Source organism: Phragmites australis, chromosome 6, assembly GCF_958298935.1.
Source record: "Phragmites australis chromosome 6, lpPhrAust1.1, whole genome shotgun sequence".
Classification (NCBI taxonomy): Eukaryota; Viridiplantae; Streptophyta; class Magnoliopsida; order Poales; family Poaceae; genus Phragmites; species Phragmites australis.
In genome coordinates, this window is record NC_084926.1 from 18,756,181 (window position 1) to 18,781,017 (window position 24,837).

At 42.2% G+C, this 24,837-nt stretch overlaps 2 protein-coding genes across 2 annotated transcripts; both read left to right on the top strand.

The window, feature by feature from the left end:
* The first annotated feature begins 5,522 nt into the window (after positions 1-5,522).
* LOC133922031 (cysteine and histidine-rich domain-containing protein RAR1-like) lies at positions 5,523-10,527 on the top strand. The gene is made up of 5 exons (XM_062367184.1): positions 5,523-5,742; positions 6,862-7,031; positions 9,513-9,664; positions 9,871-10,091; positions 10,180-10,527. Exons 1-5 carry the CDS (start codon positions 5,623-5,625, stop codon positions 10,270-10,272), a joined length of 756 nt encoding a protein of 251 aa, XP_062223168.1. The 5' UTR covers positions 5,523-5,622; the 3' UTR covers positions 10,273-10,527.
* Positions 10,528-14,728: 4,201 nt separating this feature from the next.
* On the top strand, positions 14,729-17,652 carry LOC133922032 (small ribosomal subunit protein uS11y-like). Its single transcript, XM_062367185.1, has 6 exons — positions 14,729-14,856; positions 14,953-15,075; positions 15,161-15,206; positions 16,457-16,542; positions 16,618-16,747; positions 17,378-17,652. The coding sequence occupies exons 1-6, from the start codon at positions 14,854-14,856 to the stop codon at positions 17,443-17,445; spliced, it is 456 nt and encodes a 151-aa protein (XP_062223169.1). The 5' UTR covers positions 14,729-14,853; the 3' UTR covers positions 17,446-17,652.
* Positions 17,653-24,837: the final 7,185 nt, after the last annotated feature.

Sequence of the window (24,837 nt, forward strand, 5' to 3'; positions counted from 1 at the left end):
AGAAAGAGATGGGAAGGGAGCGGCACTTGCCTCAGCGAGCGCGGTGGAAGGTGGTGAGGAGTAGAGGGCGCTCGACCGGGCTTTTATAGGCGGGAGCTTGCTGGCAATGGCACGACGGCAAGGACGGAGTGGCACGCTCGGCGTCCGGCGTCTTGAAAGCGACCACAGGCAAGAGGACAACACGGCGGCTGTGCGAGCCTCCGCACGCGCGTACTGGGTGGGCAACATGAGGTAGGAGAAGACGGGGGGCCAGGGCGAGCGGGCGACACTGCGGTGTCTGGCGGTCGGCTTTCCCGGGCACGGTCACCATTCGTACCGCGGGAGGTGACAGCTAGGGTAGAGGGAGGGCAATAGGACGGCACGACGGCGTGGGCACGCGCACCGTGCGACAGTGGGGAGTATGACGAGGTATAGCGGCCGTGGAGCTCCACGCGCACGCGCGTACTGCTTGGTCACGGTGCAGCACGAGGAAGGAGAAGGGGGCATGCGTGGGCTGGGCTGACACAGCGCGGGAGGAAAGAAGGGAGAGGGGAGGTGGGCCGGGGAAAGAGGGAAGTGTTCGGCCTAGGGGAAAAGGAATAACCGGGCCGGGTGGATGGGTGGGCTGGCCGGTGAGAGGGAGAGGAAGGGAAGTTGGGCCGAACCAATAGAAGGGAGAAGATTTTGATATTTTGGAAAAAGGATTTGGAATGATTTTGAATTGTTTTGAAAGGTTTTATCTGAACAATTTGAATTTGAATTTTGGCCAAAAAAAACTGGGATGTTACAATCTTCCCCTTCTTCTCCTTCTCTCTGCCTCTCTCTGTTGTGTGGAACCCAGCCGTTAGCTCCATCCTCTTCCGCCGCTCTTTCCTCCTCTGCGTCCGCCCGTTGGAAATCTTTCAATGCCACGCGTGAGTAATGGAAGGAAGCCCCAATCGTTTGGAAACCAACGCCGCAATGAAGAGGGCAATCACGTCGATTCATTTTCGCAATGGAAAGTTGATGGAAGAAAAGGAAACCGAGCCCAATTTTTTCGCCACTCGCCGCTGCCTTCAATCCCCGCCGATCAATTCAATTAGTCCTTCTCCCTCTATAAAACCTCAATTTACCCCTCGGCCGAGCGTCTTTGCACTCCACCACGCCCAATTCCGTAAACCTCATCGAGTTTTCTCAAACCGTGAGCTCTAGCGCCGTCGTCGGACCTTTTCTGGACCCCGTCACGGGCCAAGTCGCTCAGCGCCTCCCCGACATCGTCCGAGCCTCCGCCGGTGTTCTCCGTCCGCACGTCGTCGTCCTCGAGCGTTCGCCGTCGAGCTCCAACCATCGTACGCAGCTCCATAGGCCACCGAAGCTTGTCGTTGAAGCCCCGCCATCGCCGAGCCTCCTCTGTTTTCCCCGACTCCCGATAAGCCATCAAACGGAGTCACCACAACCTCTGCTTCCTCTTCCACCGCTCGTCAACGTCATCCGACTACCGCAGCATCATCTCCACCATCTCCGGCCGTCCTTCGTCTCCCCGAGCCGTCGCTGTCATCGTCGAATCACCGGAGAAGAGGTAGACGCCCCATCTGCTGTTGGATCGTCGTTGTATGGCATAGATTAGAAGTAGCGTACCCATTCGCGTTGGTTCATCTCAGCTGTCCGATTGAAATCGTGCTCGTAGGATTTAATGAGTCTCGCACCGAGTCAGCGTAGCCTAGTCAGCAGCCACGGTGCGCCAGTGTCCGACGTGGCTAGTCCAGTCAGTGCTTTTCCACCGAGTTAGCAACCCGATCAGCGATGACGTCAAGGATTGCGCAATAAACTCGATTTTCCCTAAAAAAAATTAGTTCGCCATAATTCGAATATTCTGAAAATAGGTTTTCTTTATTAGAAAAATTCCAACAATAGAAAATATTTATATAATTGTTTTATTAGGTTTTCAATTCTGTTTTAATTCTAAAAAAATACTTTTAAGGATAGAATAATGTTTTTGATTGGAAAATTAGTTTAGAGAATATATATTAATTATGATAATGTTTAAAATGAATTCTTTGATAACATAAATGCTTTAAATTTGTTTTTATGTATATAAAAATTAGTTATTTCTAGAAAAATGCAAATAAATTTCATAAAATTGTTTTAATCATTTCTATGCTATAAAATAATTCTAAAAAATTTAAATAAATGTTTAGGCCTTTTAAAAATTAGGTGTAATTCCAGAAAATAGTTTTTGTCATTTTTAGTCACTTAGAATTTTGTTTAGCCATAGTTTTTGCTTTGTTGCTCCGATTTAGGCGGTTCTTGCGCCAAAATGTTCCTGAATTTATGCCCTAGCTTGTTCTATGTGTTTGCTTTGTTTAGTGTCTGTTCTTAGTGATGCTTGTTTGCTCGCTTATAGAGGAGTTTGTTCCGAAAGCATTCAAGAACATCCATGATCAAGACTTCGGAGATTTCGAGCAACTCATCGGAGAAGGAAAGTGTCCTTGAACATTTTGCGTCTACTTTTATAAAATTTTATTTTACAAATTGCATGCTCATCAAACGTGATATCCCATTGTTAGGGTTTACTAATTTTTTCTCAATCTTCCTTGTAACCGTAGATTGGTTTTTATGTTGGGTAGAATGTGCTTAGTTATGCTTACTTATGGGTAGCATAGTCGAATTATGTTAAAATTGATGAACTTTGGTAAAAGTGCTTAGCCTAAGATAGTAGGGGCTGGGCAAGCTGGCATGCTGGTTGTTTTGTGGATGTGTTCCAGGTATAATTGTTGGCTTTCAGATAATTAGTTATTACCCTGTTATTGAGTTGATGGCGGTTTTGCCAAACCATGTTAAGGACCGGTTCGTGGAACTACCACCCATGAAAACAGTACAACCACAAGCTTAGTTTGGGACGGGCCTAGCTCGGTAATTCACTTTTCTCTCAGCATTGTGAAGATCATTTGGTGATACGGGGATGGAAGGGTATACTTCTTGGAACCGTAAGGCGTAAGAGGTGGCTTCTGGGGTGGAGGGTATACTCCACTTATGTATGGCGGTGAAACCTCAGCAGGTCAATATGTGAGAGAGGCATTGGAAAGGCTTTGCAATGGAATCCTGGCCACACACCTCGGAAGTGTGTAAGTGTTTAATCGACACGGGCAAAAAGGAGGACATGTCTTATGGGTAAAGTGTATGACCTCTGCATAGTGAAAACTGATATATCAGCCGTGCTCATGGTTATGAGCGGTATGGACTCCTCACATGATTAGTCGAGTGGTTTTCGGGTTGAAAATGGTGGATCACAGTGGTGGGAATTGTGATTCCAGTTAGCTTTGTTTAAAGGTGGTTAGAACCTCGATTGTGAAGCAAGGTGGTGGGAACCTTGACTCTTGTCTTAGAGAAATCATTCACATAGAAGTAGTTTGCCTTTATAACTGTTTTACAAATAAAAATAGCGTTTATGCCAATAAACATACGAGTTAAGCCTATCTTGACTTTTAGCCCCTATGTCATAATTTTTCCACACTTATTAAGTATTTTATATACTCACGCTTGCTCTCTCCTCCATAATCTTGTCACTGCTCAGAAGCTGAAGACTTCGAGGACTTCCCAGAAGATGGAGCTGAGTTCTAGGTAGATGACTTTTCGGTCGACTTCCTGTAGAGTTAGGCTTCATGCTAAGTTTAATTTCTACTGCTTTGTAATCTTCTTTTAGACCCTTGGGTTATTGATGTAATAAAGTACATTGTAATAACAGATATTGTGTCTGCTACTCACTTATGACGTCACTACGTGTATGTAACTTGATCCTGATATACATGTAGTTTATATTCGATTTGGTCTTAAAACCGGGTGTGACAGAAATAGGTTTACATATTCCCACTTCGCGCGTGTATCTGCTCCAAACTTGTTGTCTTATTGAACAATGTTCATTTGTGTTGTACTAAGTACTGTTGAATATGAGAATATGTTGTACGTGTGAACTATATTGTAATATACTAATGTAATATACATGCTATGAATATGTGAGATGCTTGTTCATTATTGTGGTTGAGATGTATGTTTAAATTGATAATATTATCTTATGTTCAATGCATGTTTACTAGATTAGCACACATACATGTGTGCTTGCGGGTATATGGTACCCACAGGAGTCAGTTGTTACCCATGGCGGGTAATAGGTGTTAGCACGGATTTAGGAATTAGGTCACAAATACGAGTTTATATAGCTTCTATTTGCGAGTATTGTATCCGTTGATATTGACATTCTGTAGCTCAACAAGCGAGACACCTAGATCCTACCATGACACCTAGTCATTTTTTGTTCCGGGTCTATCACGCACGTGGATACAATGTATGTGTTTACTAGTTTGTGAAATATAAACAATTAAAATGCTGTGAAAGAACTTGCGAGATAAATCAATATATAATCATTTTGGTATCCACACATCAACGATCAAAGTTTAAAATTTTGACAGCACTCCTTAAACAAAATTCTTTTCTAAAAGGGCTGTAATTTAGTGCTCATCTGGACTAACTAGTGCCTTGGAGAATATCTAGATGCTTTATTAATTTCACATGTTAAGTGGGAGGGGCAATTTTATATGTTATTGTAAACATTTTATTTTTTAATACACCATTTGCTTTATTAATTACATTGAGGTCCAAACCCAAATTTGTAGGTGTCTGGGTGATACAAGCTGGAGTTTGACGAGTTTGCAATGGTATGAGAGAAGTTATTCCCGAGATAAACACAAAATTATAAGGTTTTTTTATTTTCCTTTTTGCATATATGCATGCACATTTGTTGCTTTTGTTGCTATGGTGGATGCCCACTCTGCGCCAAAGGTGCGTGGATTTGGCGCATGATACGGTTTTAACCTGAAATACAACACTTCAAACGATTGGAGACTCAAAAGAGCAATTTTCAAGTTATATTCTACGTACTCATTATAACCTTGAAAATTCATATTAAAAAAGTGACTTTACTTATTCACCAACCTAATCGGTAACCATTAACTCCATCATAATCGAAGGTCGATCTTTGGCAAATCATTTATTTATCTATTAGGTATATTAAAGGGTTAAGAATTAGAGAAATTTTAAGAGACCAAGTTATTGTAGCTATTATTCATATGAGTCTCATGCATGTATATGTACTGATACGTATATGCATATATATATATATATAAGTAGTATCTATATTTGTATACATATATATCTGTATATATACGTACACATATTTTTTCAAATTCTAAAAAATAGCGAAAGGAATAATAGTTATATTGATAAATTGATTGAAATAATATAAAATACATAAGAAAATATCTAAAACTCAAAAAAATTTAAAACAAATTTATTTATGTTTGTATTAGTGTCGTCTACATATTAAAATTATGTGCATGCATAAAAGTATCATTGTTTTCTTCATAATTAAATAAATATGTTAAATATTAATAAATTCATAAATAAATATTGAGATGTCTAAACATAATAAATCTAATTATTTTAATTTTCTTTTATCATACTTTGTAAAAAAAAAGGGGCACATAGGCGCCGCAATCCGCATAGTTCCTTTTTATTCCTCCGTGCGTCCGCCGACGCCAGAGCAGAGGCTAGAGCGAGCGAGATCTTTCGAGAGGTCGCGCTGGAGAGAGACGGGGAGGGAGCATCGCGATGTCTACGACGGAGGCGGCGAAGAGCGCCAGCGCGCCGGTGCGGTGCCAGCGAATCGGCTGCAACGCCATGTTCACCGACGACAACAACCCCGAAGGCTCCTGCCAATACCATCCCTCCGTAAGCCGTCCCCCTCTGATATCTCCTCTTTCCCCCAAACCCCCGTACCTCGGCAAAAAATTCCACATCGCAAAAAATCCCAATCGATGGAAGAGTAGGCATCTTTTCCGAGTTTGTGCGCCCGGCCTGGCAGTTCTATCCCCTAAACTTGATTCTTCAATCTTGTCTCAAGGAGCAGGGAATTCGTGTGCTGAGGTTTAGGGTGTGGCCCGAGGTAAGGACTTTGCCTGCTTTCGGAGACAAAAGTAGGGCACGGATTCGGCAGCTATTTGTGTAGTCGAGCAGCTTCCAACGGATGATGGTAGATCGGTGGCACGCCTTTCGTTGGTGTGATTCAACAAGGGGTTGTTGTTAATTAGAAGCACAATATTGGGAAACCTTGTTCTTTCGATTCCGGCGTGATAAGTGGAAGTTACCTGTTGTCTGTTGATGAGGACCTGCACATTGTCTGTGTCCATAGGGTGGGGAGGATTTTTGTAATTTTGTTCCATGGGAGAGGGTCACATGGCAATTCAATAGAAAGAAAAAGGGTACTGGAATTTCTTGACTTTTTTAAAAAGACATTCTTTAGTTTTTTCTGCAAAGCTTTTTTATGACTGTTGCAATGTTCTATTGTAAATAATTCTACTTGTTATAAGTAAATGACTGCAAGACCGGGAAAAGAACAGCTGCTTGTTCCTCTAGGAACTCCTTTTCTTGTCGTTTCATTCAGATTGAATTGCTCAACCAGACAACCACAGGCACTGCCTTTAAGGTGATCATTAATTAGATTGTGATGTTTAAGCACTTTTCACACTACTTGCTACTGCAATCGAAGGTGCTTATGGAGTATTAATGACACATATAGATTCTTCTCATTAGTAAAAATTCATACAAATAACTAGTCATTACATTAGGAGAACTTATACATGCATTCCTGCTTCTCTTACTTGACAAAATCAAACCCTGCTTTTTTTAGATCAATTGAACCCTGCTTTTATGTTGTCATGAAGTGCGTTGCAAAGTGTAGTTGCGAGCATTATGTATAATTCCACGTTTACTGGCAGTTCAAACATGTATTTCTTATTTTTCACTAGTAGTGTTCTAACAGCTTCCTCCATCCTGTTTGTTTTCTTGCAGGGAGTAAGTCCCCCCCCCCCCCCCTTGCTTGAGAGGCTATTTCTGTTTAGGAATTTATTATTTGTATTCTTAAGATACGTTTTTCAGCCTATATTTCATGACGGCATGAAAAAGTGGAGCTGCTGCAAGCAAAGAAGCCATGATTTTAGCTTATTTTTGGAGATACCTGGGTAAGGATCCATCTCTTCCTCCCTTGGCATGCACAGAAAACATTGTAACTTTAGTGTTAGTGTGTATGATGTTTAATGTATTGGTTAGTAAGGTTGTTTGGTTGAGAACCGAAGCAAACCAAGCCAATATTTGGTAATGCCAAGGACAATTAGCTGCAGTTTGGTTTGAAGCTAAAACTGGGTAGCACCAACAAAATCAGCCAACATTTTGCTTGCCTGCCGATTCACTCAGCCAACATTTGGCTTGCCCGCGAGTTGGCCACAGTCCAAGTGATGCTGTAGTTACCGAATTTTGGCTTTTCCCATAAGTTGCTTTTGCTGATGAATTGGTTTGTTATGTTGGAGCATGAACTAAACAGGTAAAATTTTACACTAGGGGAAAAATGCAGCTGTGTCAGAAAGTCCGCTTCTCTCTGTATTACTATTGCATTATTGATACATCACAAGTTAGATACATACTACTTTGGCTATTATATGATAGGGCAAACATAGTATTGAAACATAGCTTGATCACTGAGCAGCAACCGTTCCTTCAGATTTTATGCCCATTTTCCTCTTTATTTGGAACTTACAGGGTTTCTTATATGTTAGCATAGTGGGGAATAGTTTATAAAGTTACAGGCACATGGTGGTTTTTCTGTAAGGCACTACTGCCTGAAAAGGGAAAAACCTATTTACAGTTGTTTGGATTCACTTGAAGTCTATGTCGTTGTACACTTTTGTATTGGATTTCATGTGACATTGAGTTTGTTTTTGCTTTCGGTTGCCTGGTTTGGTCAATGCATTATCAGGGGCTGTTTGGTAGAGCTCTAACTGTAGATCTACTCCACATATCCACAGTGGAGCAGATCCATTAGGGCAGCTGGAGCTATCAGTGTGGTGTTTGGCTAGTAGGTTGGCTCCAAATCTATGAATGAGGTTTACGGTGAATTGTCCATGATACCCTTTATGTTTTCACTTGTGCACTATTTTGCTTGTGAGCTTATTTTCAATCACCATTTTTTGGATGAATCTTTGTGACCTTTGGCAGTAATTGGACCATAGTCACAGGGGTCGGGGTCAATGCCACGATGGGCACGCTAGGATCGAACGACCCCTAGGTGTCCTCCAGACACTGCGGCTGCTACTTGAGGAACAAGGACGGGAGCAGCGGAGAGGGCCCAAAGGCAGCCGGACTTAACATGTGTGGCAGTGGAGACCGGCCTGCTGCCGCCACCTAGGGTTTCCTTGAGAGAGGCGATTCGGGAGAGAACTCCACCGGGGGGGGGGGGGAGAGACCGGTTGGGGGGTATACCCAGTGGAAAAAGTGGGTAATTTCCTCTAAACTTCATGGGTATTTTTGTTTCTAGTGGGGTGGCTCCACGGGTAGAGCAACTTTTTGCCTGCTCCACCAATTTGTACAGGAAAGGGGAGTGCTCCACGGATCAGTTTGCTCCAAAAAAAAAAAAAATGGAGTTGCTTCGTTTGGTAGGTGCTACTCCAGATCCATAGTGGATTTCGGATCTGGAGCTCTGCCTAACACCCCCACATTATACTGCACAACAAATGTAGACATGCTTCTGATTTTGATTGTAGCGTAAACAAGATTTCTTGTTTTTTTAACAACAAAACTTGCAGATATTCTTTTTTACTTAGTGAAATACTGAAACGTGCCAAGTGTACACAAACTTTACATATGTTAGTGCTTCGGTTACTTTACCAATCCAACATAAAAAAATAATGGCAGATCACCCACATGCACTTCAAATATGGAATATCTAATAGTCTGGTGTTTATGAATTAGCCATAATATTAATCACCCTGCTTTTCACAGTAAATATGTAGTTAGGTTTTAGAATTTAGATTAGATGACCCACTCAGGTCCAAGTTATGTTGTCTGACCTAAACTTGTAAACTGCAGTCTGCAGTATTCACCATAGACTGTGAATTGACATAAGTTACCAACAAATGGTTAATGTATCACCATTGACTATGAAGTGACTTAGATTAGCAGAAGCAAGAGGTAGGCAACAGTTGTCTAAAAGTACTAAAGATGGTTAAGTGACCGTCGCTGATATGCTTAAGGTTAAGAGTCGTGGGTAATGTTTGACCATAAGGTTCTTGACTTCAGATGGTTTTATTTCACTATAGACTCTGAAGTGACTCGAGTTACCACTTATCAGCAGCTAACCTAAAGTACTTCAGAAGGCAGAACACAATAGTAGAAACATGGGCAAATTCTCTAATAAAATCAGCATGAATTGGCTCAACAAAGTTATTCCACTCTCCATTATGGTCCAGAAATATGGCTCCTGTTTGCAGGTGGATAAGCTTGAATTGATGTCTTTTTATCATTATTCACAATGAACTAGTGTTTTTAAACTGGCCAATGTTCTAGTTTTAATCATGGCCTTTTCTCATTTTAGACCAATATCATGTTCAGTTGCCTGTTTTGTTTAGCATAACCAAAAGTAACTGATCGCATGCACTATTGTGGTGTAGATGCACAACAGGAAAGCATACGACTGAAAAACCAGTCACAAAAGCTGTTTCTACCAACCCCCCGAAGGCAACACCTATCCAGTCCTCTAAGCAGGGTGTGGGAGCTGATGCCTGCGCAAGGTGTCGTCAGGGTTTCTTTTGCTCTGATCATGGTGAGTTTGTTTACAGTAATCTTGTTTCAGTTCAACTAATTAATTCCTTATTTATGGATGTTAACAGTTACCACCCAACACTTATGTTTAGTAAAAAAACATCCTGTGGTTTTTACAGTAATTTGGCAAAAAAAAAAAACATCATGAGCATAAACCACAAAAATGAAAATGTTCATTGAATGGAGTGTGCATTGATATATTTCCAGGATCACAGCCCAAGGCACAAAAACCAGCCACTACCAATGATACAAACAAGGAACCTGTTGAGAAATCCTCAGTTCCACTGCCCAAGAAAAAAATTGATATAAATGAACCGAGGACATGTAAAAACAAAGGATGTGGTAAAACCTACAAGGAAAAGGATAACCATGATTCTGCATGTGAGTACCATCCAGGTCCTGCAGTTTTCCATGACAGGATGAGAGGGGTATGTATATGTTCTAAGTTTTATGTTGATTTGTGCTCGGTACATCCCTCGATTGTTGTCATCCCAAGTCCTGTATCTGTTCTTGCAGTGGAAATGTTGTGATATTCATGTCAAGGAGTTTGATGAGTTCATGGAGATACCTCCATGCACAAAGGGATGGCACAATGCTGATGCTGTGTAATTCACACCGTGAGCCTTTTTGGCTTTTAAGATCCGATCATGTCCAGGGCTATTTGCTTGTAGTGTCTCCTAGCGCATAAGGTGGCTTGCCGCAATTTCTTGATAATTTTACTTGAAAGTGTGAAAAAAAAAACTTTGAGAATGGGCTGCTTTATGTACTCTTGCGTGATGCTTCATGTACTCTGGACCAGAACTTGGAACCACATGTCCTGACTTGATTTAATGAATTATGTCAGTTCGAAGCTGGTTTTTTTTACAGTCTAAAGCCGGAGATGCTGGCGTTTATTGTGTTACTTGTGTACGCTCCATTACCCATGCTATTGGTGAAGCTCTGCTCAGGCTGTGTGATTTGAGCAGGCAGAGCTTGGACCGTGCTAGCTGCCGGGTTGTTCTATTGCTCGCCTGAAGATCAGAAGTTATTGCACATATTTGAATGGCAGAATTCCACTTCAATGGGAACAGAGTTGCCCTCGTGGCTTCTGGAACTTATAGTCATGCATGATGCATTATTGGTTTACATACTGACATGGATGACTGGAGAAGGGAAGATTACTTCAAACCGGATAGCATAGAGAGTACTGCAGGCACGACACTGCATTCATTCAGGGGATGAAGAAGTAGATGAGAGACGGTCCTCCCATGCCAAAGGGCGGGCTGTTGGATCCAGCACGCGGCGGCGACATCACCGGCGTCTGCATCGGTGGCATCCTGGGCCTTGGGTCGGCATCCGTGTTGCTGCACGCCGCTGGTCACCGGCGGCCGTCGTTGTAGCGACGTCAGTGCTGCCGCTTGGACCACATCTTATGAAGAAGGCGAGGTGGGAGGCCAGCGCGTAGGAGCTAGGCCACATCTCTATAATATGAGTATTTAAGATTTATGGAGAATTATTAAAATTATATGGGTCTCTATAACTCTAACACAACATCCCTCCACTAATTTGTGAAAAAATGATCACATTGGCATCTGAAGTTGTTCTAAGTTCTAATAATTCGTCTTTTCTTTGCCCAAAACAGTCACAAAAGACAATGAAGCAGCTCTATCTGACATCATTCTCTGTCATATCTGGGATAATATTCTTTTTTGGAGGTTTGGTAGCCCCAGTAGCAAGTGCCAATTTTGTTTACATTGGTGACCCCAAGTTTTTCAAAGAACCTCTTTTCACTATGAGCAGTAATTTAATACGTATATCTTCATAAAAAACTGTTTTTGATGCAGCTTGAACTGAAATTAGGGCTGGGTGGTACATCTTATGCAGATTTTATACGGACCATGCACTTGCCTCTTCAATTGAGGTGCTTCGAAGAACCTGTATCTTGTTAGTTAATTCCACAGCTGTGTTTAGAAAAGTGACTTGATATATTTTTGTTTAGTGCTGTTCAGTCAGGTAGATCCCATAGTGGCATCCTTTTCTGGTGGCACAGTAAGTGTAATCTCAGACTTAATGCTGGTTGAAATGAGAAACGTGAGGCAGCAAGAGAAGAAAATATGCACGTATTGCCACGGCACCGGTACAAGCAAATTCTTTTTCAACTATCTGACCAAAGCTTGGCTTGGCCGTGCCTAATATTTCATCAACTAAAAACAAAAATGGAATTTCCCTGAAACGTTGTTTTGGTTGTTGTACTAAGACAGTAGTACTTACTAGCTTGATCCTTTGCTTTTAGCGCTGTACTCGCGTGTCTGAACTTGCTTCTACATTATAGGATACTTGCCATGTGCTCATTGTTCTGCTAGCGGAATGTCATTGAGCAGGAAAAGATTTTCACTTTCACGAGACCATGAGCATCATATGTGGTCTACAAGTGCAAGGTGTCAAAATTGTTCAGGAGCTAGAAAGGTATGCTGTCTAATTCCATCGTGTTTCACAATATTCAGTTTGATGGCTTCTATAAGATTAGATTGGAAGCAGTGTAACAGTTTGTCAAACTCGAGAGGTACTGCTTGTAGCTTAAATGACAAGGTGACACCGTAGATTATGCTTAGTTGTGTCTGAATTCAGTGCTTGACAAAATTCTTTATTCTTCATTAGCGAAGTGTTATACAAAGTTTTTGTTGAAGCGCGATTGGGAATTCCTGGTTGCAGAATAGAAAGGGTGGTTTGTAGGCTTGTAGCATCGTCTCCCAGTAATTTCCTCCCTGAGGTATGAAACTGTCTTGAATTGTACATCTCCATGTTTTGCAGGTGATGTGCCCGACATGGTTGTGCACAGGAATGGCGATGGCTAGTGAGCATGATCCACGGATCGACCCCTTCGATTACTGTTGAGCAGTTGGGAGGGCACATGCTTTCCTTTTTGCATGTTCTGTGGGATTACATTACATGTTGCATGTTCAGTGGGATTACATTACATGTTGATGTTAATAACAATATTAGATATTTTACTACATTTGCCCCGAAGGCCGTTAACTCTGATATAATTTTCCCAGCTGCTTAATCAAACAACGACAATTTGGCCGAGTGGTCTAGAGCGCCAAATTTAGGCTCTGGTCCTATGGTCCGAAAAGGGCGTGGGTTAAAATCCCACAGCTGTCAATTTTTCCTACGCATTGCATGCTTTTATTAACTCTTGACATATTACAACCTGTACGATTTGCCTCTCAGCATTTTGACAATTTCCCATGGGTTGTTTTCCATGCAAGGCCTAGTCTATATACTGCAGGTAGAAATCTCTGTTAGTTTTCCGATTTCTTTTTGCTACAATTCATTAATTGATAAAAACAGGGAACTATATGACATCGTCACCCTCCATTGCTAGTAACTCTCAGTTGTGATTTGCCAAAGTACGGAGATTTGCCAAAAGTATCGAGAACATATTCAATGCCCTTGAGAACATATCCAGTGGTGGAATCACTGGATATGTTTTATGAGAGTCTCCATCTTTTCATCTCCGATGCTAGCAGAACATATTTGCGTTTTCATTGAGAGGGTTTGACACACGTTACAACTTCGACAAACATTTACCCTGCTCGAAACATGGCCACAAAGTTCCTCATTACATGCCTGGTGGACTTCTATGGCTAATTGCATCTCTATCTCTAGAAAAAGCCTTAAATCGCTTCTTATGATAGTCACTTGGGAGATTTAGAGGGAGCTATACAAAAGAATCTTTGAACATAAAGAGCAGCCAATGGCCGCCACTATGAAGCATATCATTGCCGAGGCTGAGATTTAGGCCTTCGTGAGGGTGCACCATTTAAGGTGTATTTTGGCGTGAGAATAGCATTTTTTATTTTGTGGATAGATGACCGGACCTTTTTTATTCTGCTCTCCTCTCTTAAATCTCTTTGTACAATGACTGACTTTTGGCCCATCGGGCTCTTCTTATGCTTAATATAACAAACAATTCTTTTGCTGATTATATTTCAAAAAATATAAAAAATAAAGAGTAAATTTCGTAAGACTACACTAAGATCATCAAAACTATCATAAAAGTATATTTCCCCCCTCCTATTTCACAAAATCACACTTACTTTGCATCATTTTATCATAAAACTACATTTTTTATTTAACTATCATAAAATTACACATTTTCCCTTATATTTCATAAAACCACACTTTATTTGTATCAATTTATCATAAAACTACACTTTTATTACTGTGAACAGATCTGATAATATGGACCTATGCGTCATACTTACAGCTTCAGTCCTCACCGTTTACTGACGTGACCGGCTATATCATGTCACAATTATTTATCAAGTTAGTAGATCATATGTGACCTTTGACCCTCTTTTTTTAGAAGCTACTGATCTGGCGTGAGTTAAATTCTTAGACACGAAAAATTAGTGTTGGTGGGGATGGAGTTGCACCATTTAGCTGTCTAAATGGTGCCATGTCAACCCCCATCAGCGCTATTTGGGTGGCTAAATGGTGTCATACCAACCTTCACTAGTATTAATTTTTTACGTCCAGATATTCAACTCGTGCCAAATCGGTAGAGTACAAGAGAAAGAGTCCAAATTCTATAAAGAATCTGCTAACTTGGGAAGCAATTGTAACATGGTATAGTTGATCATATCAGTAAACGGTGAGGGCTGAAGCTTGTAAGTATGATGCGTGTGCTCATCTTATCAAATCTGTTTACAGTAATAGAAGTATATTTTGTGATAAAATAATGTAAAGTAAGTGTGGTTTTGTGAAATATGAGGAAAAAATGTAGTTTTATGATAGTTAAATAAAAAAAGTGTGATTTTGTGAAATATGAGAGAAAAAAATATAGTTTTGCGATAATTAAACTAAAAGAAGGGTAGTTTTGTGATAAATTAATGTAAAATAAGTGTGATTTTATGAAATAAGAGGGGAAAAATATAGCTTTGTGATAATTTTGACGATATAGTGTAGTTTTGTGAAATTTACTTAAAAAAATGAAAAGAGGAATTATGGGCTACTCCACGAGGAGGCCCAGACAAAGGAGCATGCCTGGCCCAAATCAAAGCCCACATATACGCAGGAGCGGAGCGAACGCTACTTATATGGCCTTGCAAACGCTCTCCCACAGACGCTGCGAATTAGGGTTTTACCGCCGCCACCTCGCCGTCCTCCTCCCTCGCAAGCCCTAACCACCCCTCTCCCGCCGCCGCCATGGTATGTAGCTGCGCCACTTCTTCTCCCCGCTCCTTTTTCAGATCTCTTAACGCGTCGCGCTGACGGCGGTGCTGTTGTTGCGCCGATGCTGTGCAGTCCGGGAGGAAGAAGACGCGGGAGCCCAAGGAGGAGAACGTGACGCTCGGCCCCACTGTCCGCGAGGGGGAGTACGTCTTCGGCGTCGCACGCATCTTCGCCTCCTTCAACGACACCTTCATCGTAAGATGCAGCTTTCCGCCATTCGATTTTCATTTGAGCAAGAAAAACAGGAGCTTACATGGGCATTTCTTTCATGGTGCTGCAGCATGTGACGGATCTGTCCGGGAGGGAGACGCTCGTCCGCATCACTGGTATATAGCCTTCTTACGTTTCTTTTGCATGTCATTATTATATTGGGATTGATGTCTGTTTGTAATGACACTGGCAGTGTAGGATTTTTTCTGTTATTCCATTATATGTTGTTAATCTAGCTATAGTTGATAAATGTACTGCTTAGTCTTGCTGATCGAGATTTGTAAGATCTCACCCGTTATTGAAAGTACTTGGGTGTGCACTGAGCCATGAGATATATTAGATGTGATATCAGGCTTTGTTTATGATATGAATGCCAAATGGCAAGTGTGCTTGGTTTTTAGCTATCAAGACTATTACTGTTATTTGTCAAGCACGGCCCTTAAGATCGCCTCCCTTTCCTTCACATGGGAGCGTTTCGAGTCATAGCTGTGCAAGATTAAAAATGATGGTCCAGAGAGTTTTTCTCTGGGTCCTCTCTCTTCCTGTTTTGTTTTTACTGTTTTTGGTGTCTTCATCTTGGTCATGTGCACCCTCTGGTGTAGGCTTGTTCACAATCAGTTGCTTTTTTGCGCTGATTTTGCTGGGTCATGCCCTCTGGGTACCATTGCTGAATTGAATGGAGGTGCCTATATTATGGAAGTGAGCATTTTACATCATATGACCATCTACTGTCTGTTTAGTTGTTGTACACTCCCGATTTACACGGTGCTATGCGCACTATACTCAGTTTGCTTGTTCGTAGAAGTTATTTTAGGCTTCAAATGGGTCTGCTAATTGTGACAACAAATATTTGCTTCAAACACATGCAATCAATTGAGAATTATATCTAACAACACATTTGCTTGCATACTATAAACTCAGACAATACTAGTATACCTGTTTTCCTTTCTGCAGCATCTTTGTGCTGATTGCTGCTGAAACTGAACTTATGACTGCTGTAGTTATCCATGTTGAGCAGGTCGTTCTAGCTTCTAGTAATGTATCACATCAGTACCTTATTCTACACCCTTAAAGGTCGTTTTGGACTAGTTAACGCCCCATAAGTTATGCATATATAATTTGTTTTGTTTATGTAGATCGGTTATGCATATATAATGTGTTCTGGTACAAGCTCTTGGATGGTTACTAACTGTTTCCAGTTCCTCCTTTGAGTTGGATTTAAATTATGTCTTTTTGGGTCCAGTGAGCATATTTTAATTAAATGGGTTTCTTGAAGATGCAATTCCTTTTCAAGATTTTCAACGACCATGCTTTGGTTTACTTTGTTTCTCTGTACTATTAGCATGACAGCTGTTGCATTGTCTAGGTGGCATGAAAGTTAAAGCTGATCGTGATGAGTCCTCACCTTACGCAGCTATGCTTGCAGCACAGGATGTTGCTCAAAGATGCAAGGTACTGCACTAATTTGGCAAACTTTTTTGTTTGTTTGTTAGTTGATGCTCAATTCTGTATTTCTGTTCGTTGCAGGAGCTTGGAATTACTGCTCTGCATATTAAGCTCCGTGCTACTGGTGGAAACAAGACCAAGACTCCTGGTCCGGGTGCTCAGTCCGCCCTCAGGGCACTTGCTCGATCAGGCATGAAGATAGGTCGTATTGGTAAGTGTACAGGCCCATATTGTTTCCATGTATGTTGTTTTGATAGATATGCTCCATTGCTCATTCATAACTGTTATTTTGGGACTACATGCAAAAATTTCATGTTATGCTTATTATGGAGAAAAACTTGAGCATGAATTATCAATAAATACACAATACCTAGTAAATGCTTTATAGTCTTTCTCCAACTAGTTGACATAACTAAACCAACCAGGAAATGAAAGTATTGTTAAGTCACATCATCTTCCCAAGGTGCAGTACATGTCCCCTATTCGTTTTGTGGGATAATTCACAAGCACCCCTGTGTATATTCAATCTACTTTGACTTGCATGGCACTATAGACTATTTTCTTGCCAAATTTATCCAGATCATGTGCAATTAATATCATGCACAAGTATTGGTTATCCCCAAACAGTGATTGTCCAAACTAAAAATCGACCCAGGCTTTCACTGATCAGAGTTATAGAATGTATTGTGTGTATTGTCACATGATGCTAATTGGTTTAGCTTACGGAAAACATGACAAATCAAATTTTGCTACCATGGTACTTTGGTTTCTGGAAATAATTTGTTAAATGTTATAGTTTTTCACGGTTTCAATTTGGCCTGACAAATTCTTTCCTCTACAGAGGATGTCACTCCAGTCCCGACTGACAGCACCCGCAGAAAGGGTGGGAGAAGAGGAAGGAGGCTGTAATTTCAAGAATTGGGACTCTGCCTTGGGCAGATGTAGCAGTTCTAGCCTATTTGCGTTCGTGTATTGAACAAGTTTTGAGTTGTCTGGTTTTGGATGATATATATGTATTGAACATGTTTCCTTCAACTCGTGAACATGTTCCCTAAATCTTTGTCGATGAAGATTCGCCCTAGCAAGGCATAGCTACAGAAGCTCCATTTCTGATTACTTTGCATCAATGGTTCCAGAGAGGGGCTACAGCTATGCTGTGTTATATCTTTTTTAGGACTGCCGTGAGACCGTGATCTATAAACATGCTGGCTCAAATTTGTGACTACTAGCTGTGTTGACTGTGTTCTAGCTACAGTAGAAATCTGGACACAATTGTGACAGTCAGGACAGGCGGACTGATCGCGGGGCAACTCTCTGAGCTAGACGGTTGGCAGCGCAGGCGGATGGCGGAGGAGGCCGCTGTGGCATTCAGGTGGTGTCCCAGTTTCTTTTTTAGAAGGCAAGGTAGGGGTTTTACTTATTCATGCTTGGAAAACAGACATCCACAAAGTTTGGGAGGGGGTGCCAAACATTCTTTGCTAAATTATGCGCATCTGCATTTGACACCCTACCTTCATGATGAAAGGAACTGACAGCGAAGTCCTCATCTTCCATTTAATCTCGATGATGATCGAGATATACTCGCATATCGACGGTTTTCTAATTTGCTTGATGACCTCCAGACAATCAGCAGCTACATAAACCTTCTGGAGATAGCTATCTTTCGCCAGATCCAAAGCTTCACTGCACGCTCTTGCCTCCACCGCAACACCAGAGGCCGGGGACCAAGTCCTTGAGCTAGCAGCAACAAAACGCCCCGCGTGACCACACCAACGGCAGCAGTTCTGCCATCCCGAGAGAAAGCAGCATCTACATTCAACTTCATGATATCAGCCGGCGGAGGAATCCACCTCGGGGGGGAAAGCAACACCTGAAGTGCACGGGCTCCTGCTCTTGTTGTTGATGAGTGATGCCGGCCACCTCCAGGTCAGCTATGTAACTGAAAGTTGGTAAGGGGCTCTGAAATTCTGCTTCATATACACTGTAGCTTTCCTCCGCGCCCACCAAACAGCCAAACAAGTGATCAGCAGCCTCCTCCCTTGTTTCTCGTTCAGAGTTTCCAGCGTATAAAGGAGCCACTGTTTTGGATCGCTGATAGCTGTAGACGCAATCATCTCAGTCAAGGTTTCAACCAGCAGCGCGCATACACACCTGGACATGGTGCAATTGAGGGAGTAAAGCATGATCCCACGTATCTTCATCCACACCACCAATGGTGCAAACAGGGGATCGCGCCATATTACGTCGGGCTCTTCACGTCAGCGGCAAAGAATTTTGTGACAGTCTCCATCCGAAGATAACACCACTCTTTTCATAGTGCCAGGCCCACGTATCTTCTTGACGCATCACGCTTGTAAGGATTTTAAGAATTTCATCCACATCTCTGTCAAAGAAATATTCACTCAGAACATGTCGACGCCAGGAGCAAGTGACATGGTCTATTAGTTCGCCGACTCTCCTTGGCGGATCAGGTAATTTCGGACACACCAGGTGAAGCATGCCTGTTCTTGGTATCCAATTGTGAACTCAGATCGATGTATGCTGGCCTGATCTGAGTTCACAAGAGGACTGCTGAGAACAGGAAGTGGCAAAGACAATGAGCGGTGGACGACTGTCTGAGTTTGGTTCCCAATCCTTCCCCCCGTCGGTTTCTGCTCTATCCCTTCTCGGCAATTTGTGCGCCATGGACGGCGGTCTCTCATTTGCGTGGTTTCTTGGTGGATTGGGTTCGTTTCTTGGGGAGCCAAGAGATGCAATTTCTGTTCTTGTGCACCTGTAATTTTGGTTCCTGTGCAGCTGTAATTTGGGTGTCTGGGTGACTTTGATTTCTGGGCAGTTGGTTCAAAGGGGCGCATACACATGAACATTAGAATTGATGTGCACTTGAGGCGTTTAAAGTCCCTAGCAAATATATTGTGATATTCAACATTAGTGTTAACCATCTCTGACAGGTAATCGTAGACTAGTAATGGAGCCACCCTGCAAAAACAGAAACGGATTTCTTAAATGATTCAATTTAATGCCGAAAAATTCAAGATGGGCATCTACCTTAGTTATATAGAATGAACACTGTTTTGGAAGATTGAAAAAATGGCACTTGCAACTCAATGAAAACAGCAGACAATTGGTTTTGCATGCAGATTACTCATCTTTTGCATGCGGATCAGAAACACACAAGATCGACTTGCAATTACTCATCTTTTGCATGCAGATCAGACTAAAACTTTGTTTTTTCACTAAAATTGCAATTATAACCTGTTTTTTTTAGTTGTATCAAATGGAAACAAATACTAAGTAATGAAACAGGGGTTATCTCAAGATCATCCTGAAAATTCTTAAGCTGGCTCTTGAGCTACTGCTGCAGTTTGTTCAGGGTGGTTTTGTTATGTCCTGCATATTGTTCTAAAATAATTGTTATTTTTATGAATTTAATAAGGACTTGTACTGTAATGAGATAATTATCGTTAATAATAGTCTTTATGACGATACCAAATGTGATCCACTAGGTCAGCTTGAAACTGTGAGTGAATTTACTTGTCTTTAATTTTTTTTTAGTTTCACTGAACTCATGAAGTTTAGACATATCCTTATAGGAAGGTTCCATATTTTCTCCTACTTGATCATAATTGAAGTCTTCTGGTCCTTTCTCTCGCTCATCTTCAATGATCATGTTATGCATAATTATACAAACTCTCATAATTTATCCGAGTGTGTCTTGATCCCAAAACGCGCTGGTCCTTAAACAATGGCAAACGAGCTTGTAGAACTCTAAATGCTCGTTTCATATCATTCTTAACTACTTCTCGTGCTTTGACAAAATATTTCTTCTATTGCTTAGTGAAGATGATATTATCTTTACAAAATTGGCTTATGTAGGATATATGCCATCTGCAAGATAATATCTTATTGTATAATTATGATCATTGATGGTATAATTCACTTTTAGAGCGTGATCTTTAGCTAGCTTCACAAAGAGCGGGGAGTGATAAAGAACATCGATATCATTATGAGACCCAGGTAAACCAAAGAAAGCATGCCAAATTCAGAGATCTTGTCAAGCAATGACTTCTAGAAGGATTGTAGGCTCGTAAATATGACTGTTGTACATACCTTTCCATGCAGTTGAGCAATTCTTCTACTTTCAATGCAAACAATCTATGCATTCTAGCATTCCCAGAAAACCTCTTACCTCCCTAAGTGCAAGTAGTCTAACAATATCATTCTCATTTGGTGATCTCAAATACTCGTCTCTAAATACTTTAATAATAGATTTGACAAACCTTTTCGGACTATCTACATTAGTACTTTCTTCGATATGAATATAATCATCCGTAGCATTTGCTGCTACTCATAAGTTAGCATACGGAATGATGCGATAATATTCTGCAAACAACTTAACTCAAGTGTACCGGCTACATTTCTTTTCTGCACAAAGTAGTCATCATGTTCTTCTACAGCACGTATTATACGTACAAACAGAGAACGCCTCATTCTAAATCTGCATGGGTATAATAAGAATGAGCCATACATATCACGATCTACAATAAAGACAAATAAAAATATATGCATTGATTACAAATCTGCGTCTCAACAAAGTATAGTCGTACGTAGGATCATCCGAAAAGTAGTATTGATATAGTCTTAAATGCCCTGTTTCTCTGTTCCAATGAAGTACTTGCCTAAGGACAGATCCGCCATGGTGCGGTTAATTGTCAAGCTGGTATTGATTTTGTGTTATGTGTGCTGCAATAACAATAAATTCATCAACCTCTTGCATGAGAAAGCTACGGCAAAAGATCAATTCCTCTTTCACGTGAACCGGCAGAATAGGAGTAAGTTCAACCAACAGAGCAACCTTCTCTCTCGTAAAACCAAGAGGGAAAACTTTATGAACAACAAGCCTTAGAGGAATTGAGATCTCACGGAACATCACTCACGGAGTAATCATACAGACCGAGAAACGGGAACAAACGAGAGGCTGCCCCTTGGTGGACAGCGCCTCCATCTCCTCGGTCGAAACCAAGCCTGAAGAATCGAAGGCCCCTCGCTTTCGCCGATTCGACCGAGGCGGGTCCGGCAACCACGACTCAGTTCTGGCGGACGGAGTCTGACAGTGAAACGGGAGAGAGATAGAGAGAAAGCGCCCGTGCAGGATTGGCCGGCCCTGCGCAGGAGCAGGGCATAATAGGAGAAGGTGCGTACGATCGATTGAGGAGCAGTTGGAAGTTACTTATGTGGACAAATTTTAGAATATAGGAAGTCACAAATTGAGTATTTGTTGGAGGAGAGAAGATTTTAGGGAGAAAATATTTTTAGAATATCTCTCTATATAGAGATACAGGAAATTAATTTTAAGGTGTTTCGTAGAGATGCTCTTAGACGTCCTAAGTATAAAAAGAGCATTAATGCTGTTAGAATGCGTTGCCCCTCCCCTAACCATTCACATTTTCTTTGTCCCCATAACAGAATCTAGGCCACCACCACCAAACTATCAAAAAAATATGAGTAGCTCTACTAATTGAGATCGACGTACAAATCAATGGCTAAGCTTCTCATCGTTATAGCACTTGGTGCCATGTTCCCGTTGATTGGAGCCTCAGGGAGGACACTAAAAATGACGTGCAGCTGGAGGCGGTCGAACAAGATAAGCGGCGTGCCGACTACATTTCTGCGTTCAGCAACTGGATGCTGAGCCCGACACCGCCGGAGCAGATGCGTGGAACCTTGCCCAGATTGCGGCCTCAACTCATGCAGGTGGCGCATATAGAGACACCGAAGACAAGATGCTCAATCCAGGCACGGACGACAAGACGAGGAAAGCGCTAAGGTGGTGCAGGTTGCAGTACGGAGAAATGGGAGTTGCGTTCGTCGGCGCAAAGGGTGGCATCAAAAGCCGCAACTAGTCAGCAACTGGAGTTCGTTCACCGCTCACGGAGCGAAGGACAGATACGGTGCAGCTGGCGATCATTTGCTCGGCCATCACCAACCTCATCTAGTGAAATTGTTTTTAGTTGTTTCTCATTTTGAGATGAGTAAATTTCGGAAACCCAATGTTTTGTGGCTGTTGACTAAAAAACCTTAGGTGTAATGGCGTGTGACACATAACCCTGGTAAACTTGTATCACATAAAACCCACCCCAACAATAATGCAACATTTGTGACATGTGGAGCCCATCGGCAGGTCTAACTGGCATGCATGATTATTGACTTTGACGTGTACACTAGGACCGAGTAGATCGTGGGGCCTCTATCACGGATTCACAACGAATCCCCGTTGCCGCCGCCACGGCCCGCCTAGCGCACGCCACTGCTCGCGTCGCCGGCCGGCCACCTCGCCCCTCCCGCGCGTCGCCACCCTGAAAGCACCCCTCGCCGCCCTCGCCGCAGGACTGCACAGATACTGCAGTCATCGAAGGAAAATCATGGTGTGCAACTTGGGAACTTCCAAGAACCAACGAGTTAAAGCATCCCATGGAGAGAGGCGATTTAGCAAGCTCTGCTAATCCCATCGAACACTCTGCACTTTTCGATATGGCAGGCATGGAGTTTGATCTGCGGAAGTTTCAAGAGCACCGCCACCTCCGTGCGGCATTACGCCGAACAGTTTGGACGGATGCAGGAGAGGGAGACGGAGCCTGCTGGCCGGAATAGGCAGACGGACGGTGGACTCTAATAGAGAATTCCATCCATCCATCCAACGCGGCGAGAAAATGTTTTGGGCGAGCGGGCCGGAGCCAAGTTTCGCTGCCAGTAGGCTCCGCCCTAATTAGAACTGCTACAATTGTATAAGAAACACATGCATGATGCATATATGCTTTCAATTATAGGTCTTAGAGGGTTGTATAGCAAATTAGTTGTATTTCTAAGTCTAGGTACAATTTGGCTAGTTTAAATCATGGCATGTGGACAATACATGAGGCGGTTGATTTGCTTTGCACATGTCATGAGATTAAGAAAGGTCCAAACAAGGTCTAACGGTGAGCGGGTCTTATCCGTTTTTTCTTCCAAAACCCAGTAATTTCACATAAAATAGTTTAATAGCCTTTCAACATTAGCTTAGGCTTTTGAGTAAAATAGTTATTACATGCAACTCAACATTGTGTTAGATCATGAAGTATGAGTATACCGGGCCCCTTGCGGACGCATGCCTTATTAAGACCGTTTATTTGTGTTGATATTTGTGCTACAGTGATAGATGAAAAATAATTATAAGGTAGATGAGGGAATCGACGGATAGATGAATATCAAGCGGGATGAATAGATGGACAAGATAGGTCATTAGTCTAGGACATCTGAAGTTACATTTTCCGAATATATTGCTTGAGTCTTCCTCATCAATTTAGGCTTCTGAGTGAAGTGATCGATGTATTATCACGACCGACCAAGCGAGAGACCGGAACCACACAAATTGACACTTGCACCAGGGATAATTTATGGGCGATTAGAGAAATAGGAAAGAGAAGTAGAGGAGAAGGGGAGACTAAGTGGGTAATTAATGTGGTGTTTGGTTTAAGGGAATAACTCATCCTAGATACATGGTCATCATGGGGTCATCCCATGGATTTTGGAGGGATCACATCATTCCTCATATTTCACTAATTATTTGCTTATGAGGAATAATAAGGTGATGGATCAACCCCATTACATTCCTCAGACAAAACCAGATGATTAGGTTCCAAGGTAGGACTAGACGATTAATCACCTCGCTCCTCAAACCAAACTCTCCCTAAGAGCTTGTTCATTTCATCTGTGAGTGAATGGTGTACATGACATTAGCTCACATACTGTATACATGGTCCCACAGATCCATGCTCCTGCTTCTGCACAGGTGTGATGTTACTCCGGCCCCGAGAAGTTCACAGGACCTCTGCCATTCATCTCCATAATGCTAAAAGCTAAACTCCCCACAGCAATGAACCGATTCAATTGGATGCAAAGTGTAGAGGGTCTTAGCGCTATTGGGCTCCTAAAGTGCAGCATATATCTTATATCCTAAAGAGCCAGGGATCAGCGAGCCCTCAGATCATCATGCCATTGTAGCTCCAGTAACGCGTGTATGACAGGTAGGCCCCGAAGCTGGCGCCAGCTCCCGCCTCGCGTAAAGCCTAGAGAATTCCAACTCTTCCCTCCACGAACTCCAGTCGCTGGCCCAAAAATCCCCGCGTTCTCTCTCCGTCTGAACTACTCCTCACCCCTACTCCTTCCCTCTGCCTTCCCAGTGGCGGATCTCTATGAGAAACCGGCCGGAGCAAACTCACAGTGGTGGATCTCTGTAAGAGAACGGCCAGAGAAAACTCCACC

Excerpts from the sequence above, each read along its gene's own strand:
- LOC133922032 (XM_062367185.1), top strand. Across the intron at positions 15,076-15,160 it reads CCTTCAACGACACCTTCATC|CATGTGACGGATCTGTCCGG; the intron begins GTAAGATGCAGC and ends ATGGTGCTGCAG. Across the intron at positions 16,543-16,617 it reads ATGTTGCTCAAAGATGCAAG|GAGCTTGGAATTACTGCTCT; the intron begins GTACTGCACTAA and ends TGTTCGTTGCAG.
- LOC133922031 (XM_062367184.1), top strand. The coding sequence starts at position 5,623 with ATGTCTACGACGGAGGCGGCGAAGAGCGCCAGCGCGCCGGTGCGGTGC. Across the intron at positions 5,743-6,861 it reads CCTGCCAATACCATCCCTCC|GGAGTAAGTCCCCCCCCCCC; the intron begins GTAAGCCGTCCC and ends GTTTTCTTGCAG. Across the intron at positions 9,665-9,870 it reads TTTCTTTTGCTCTGATCATG|GATCACAGCCCAAGGCACAA; the intron begins GTGAGTTTGTTT and ends ATATATTTCCAG.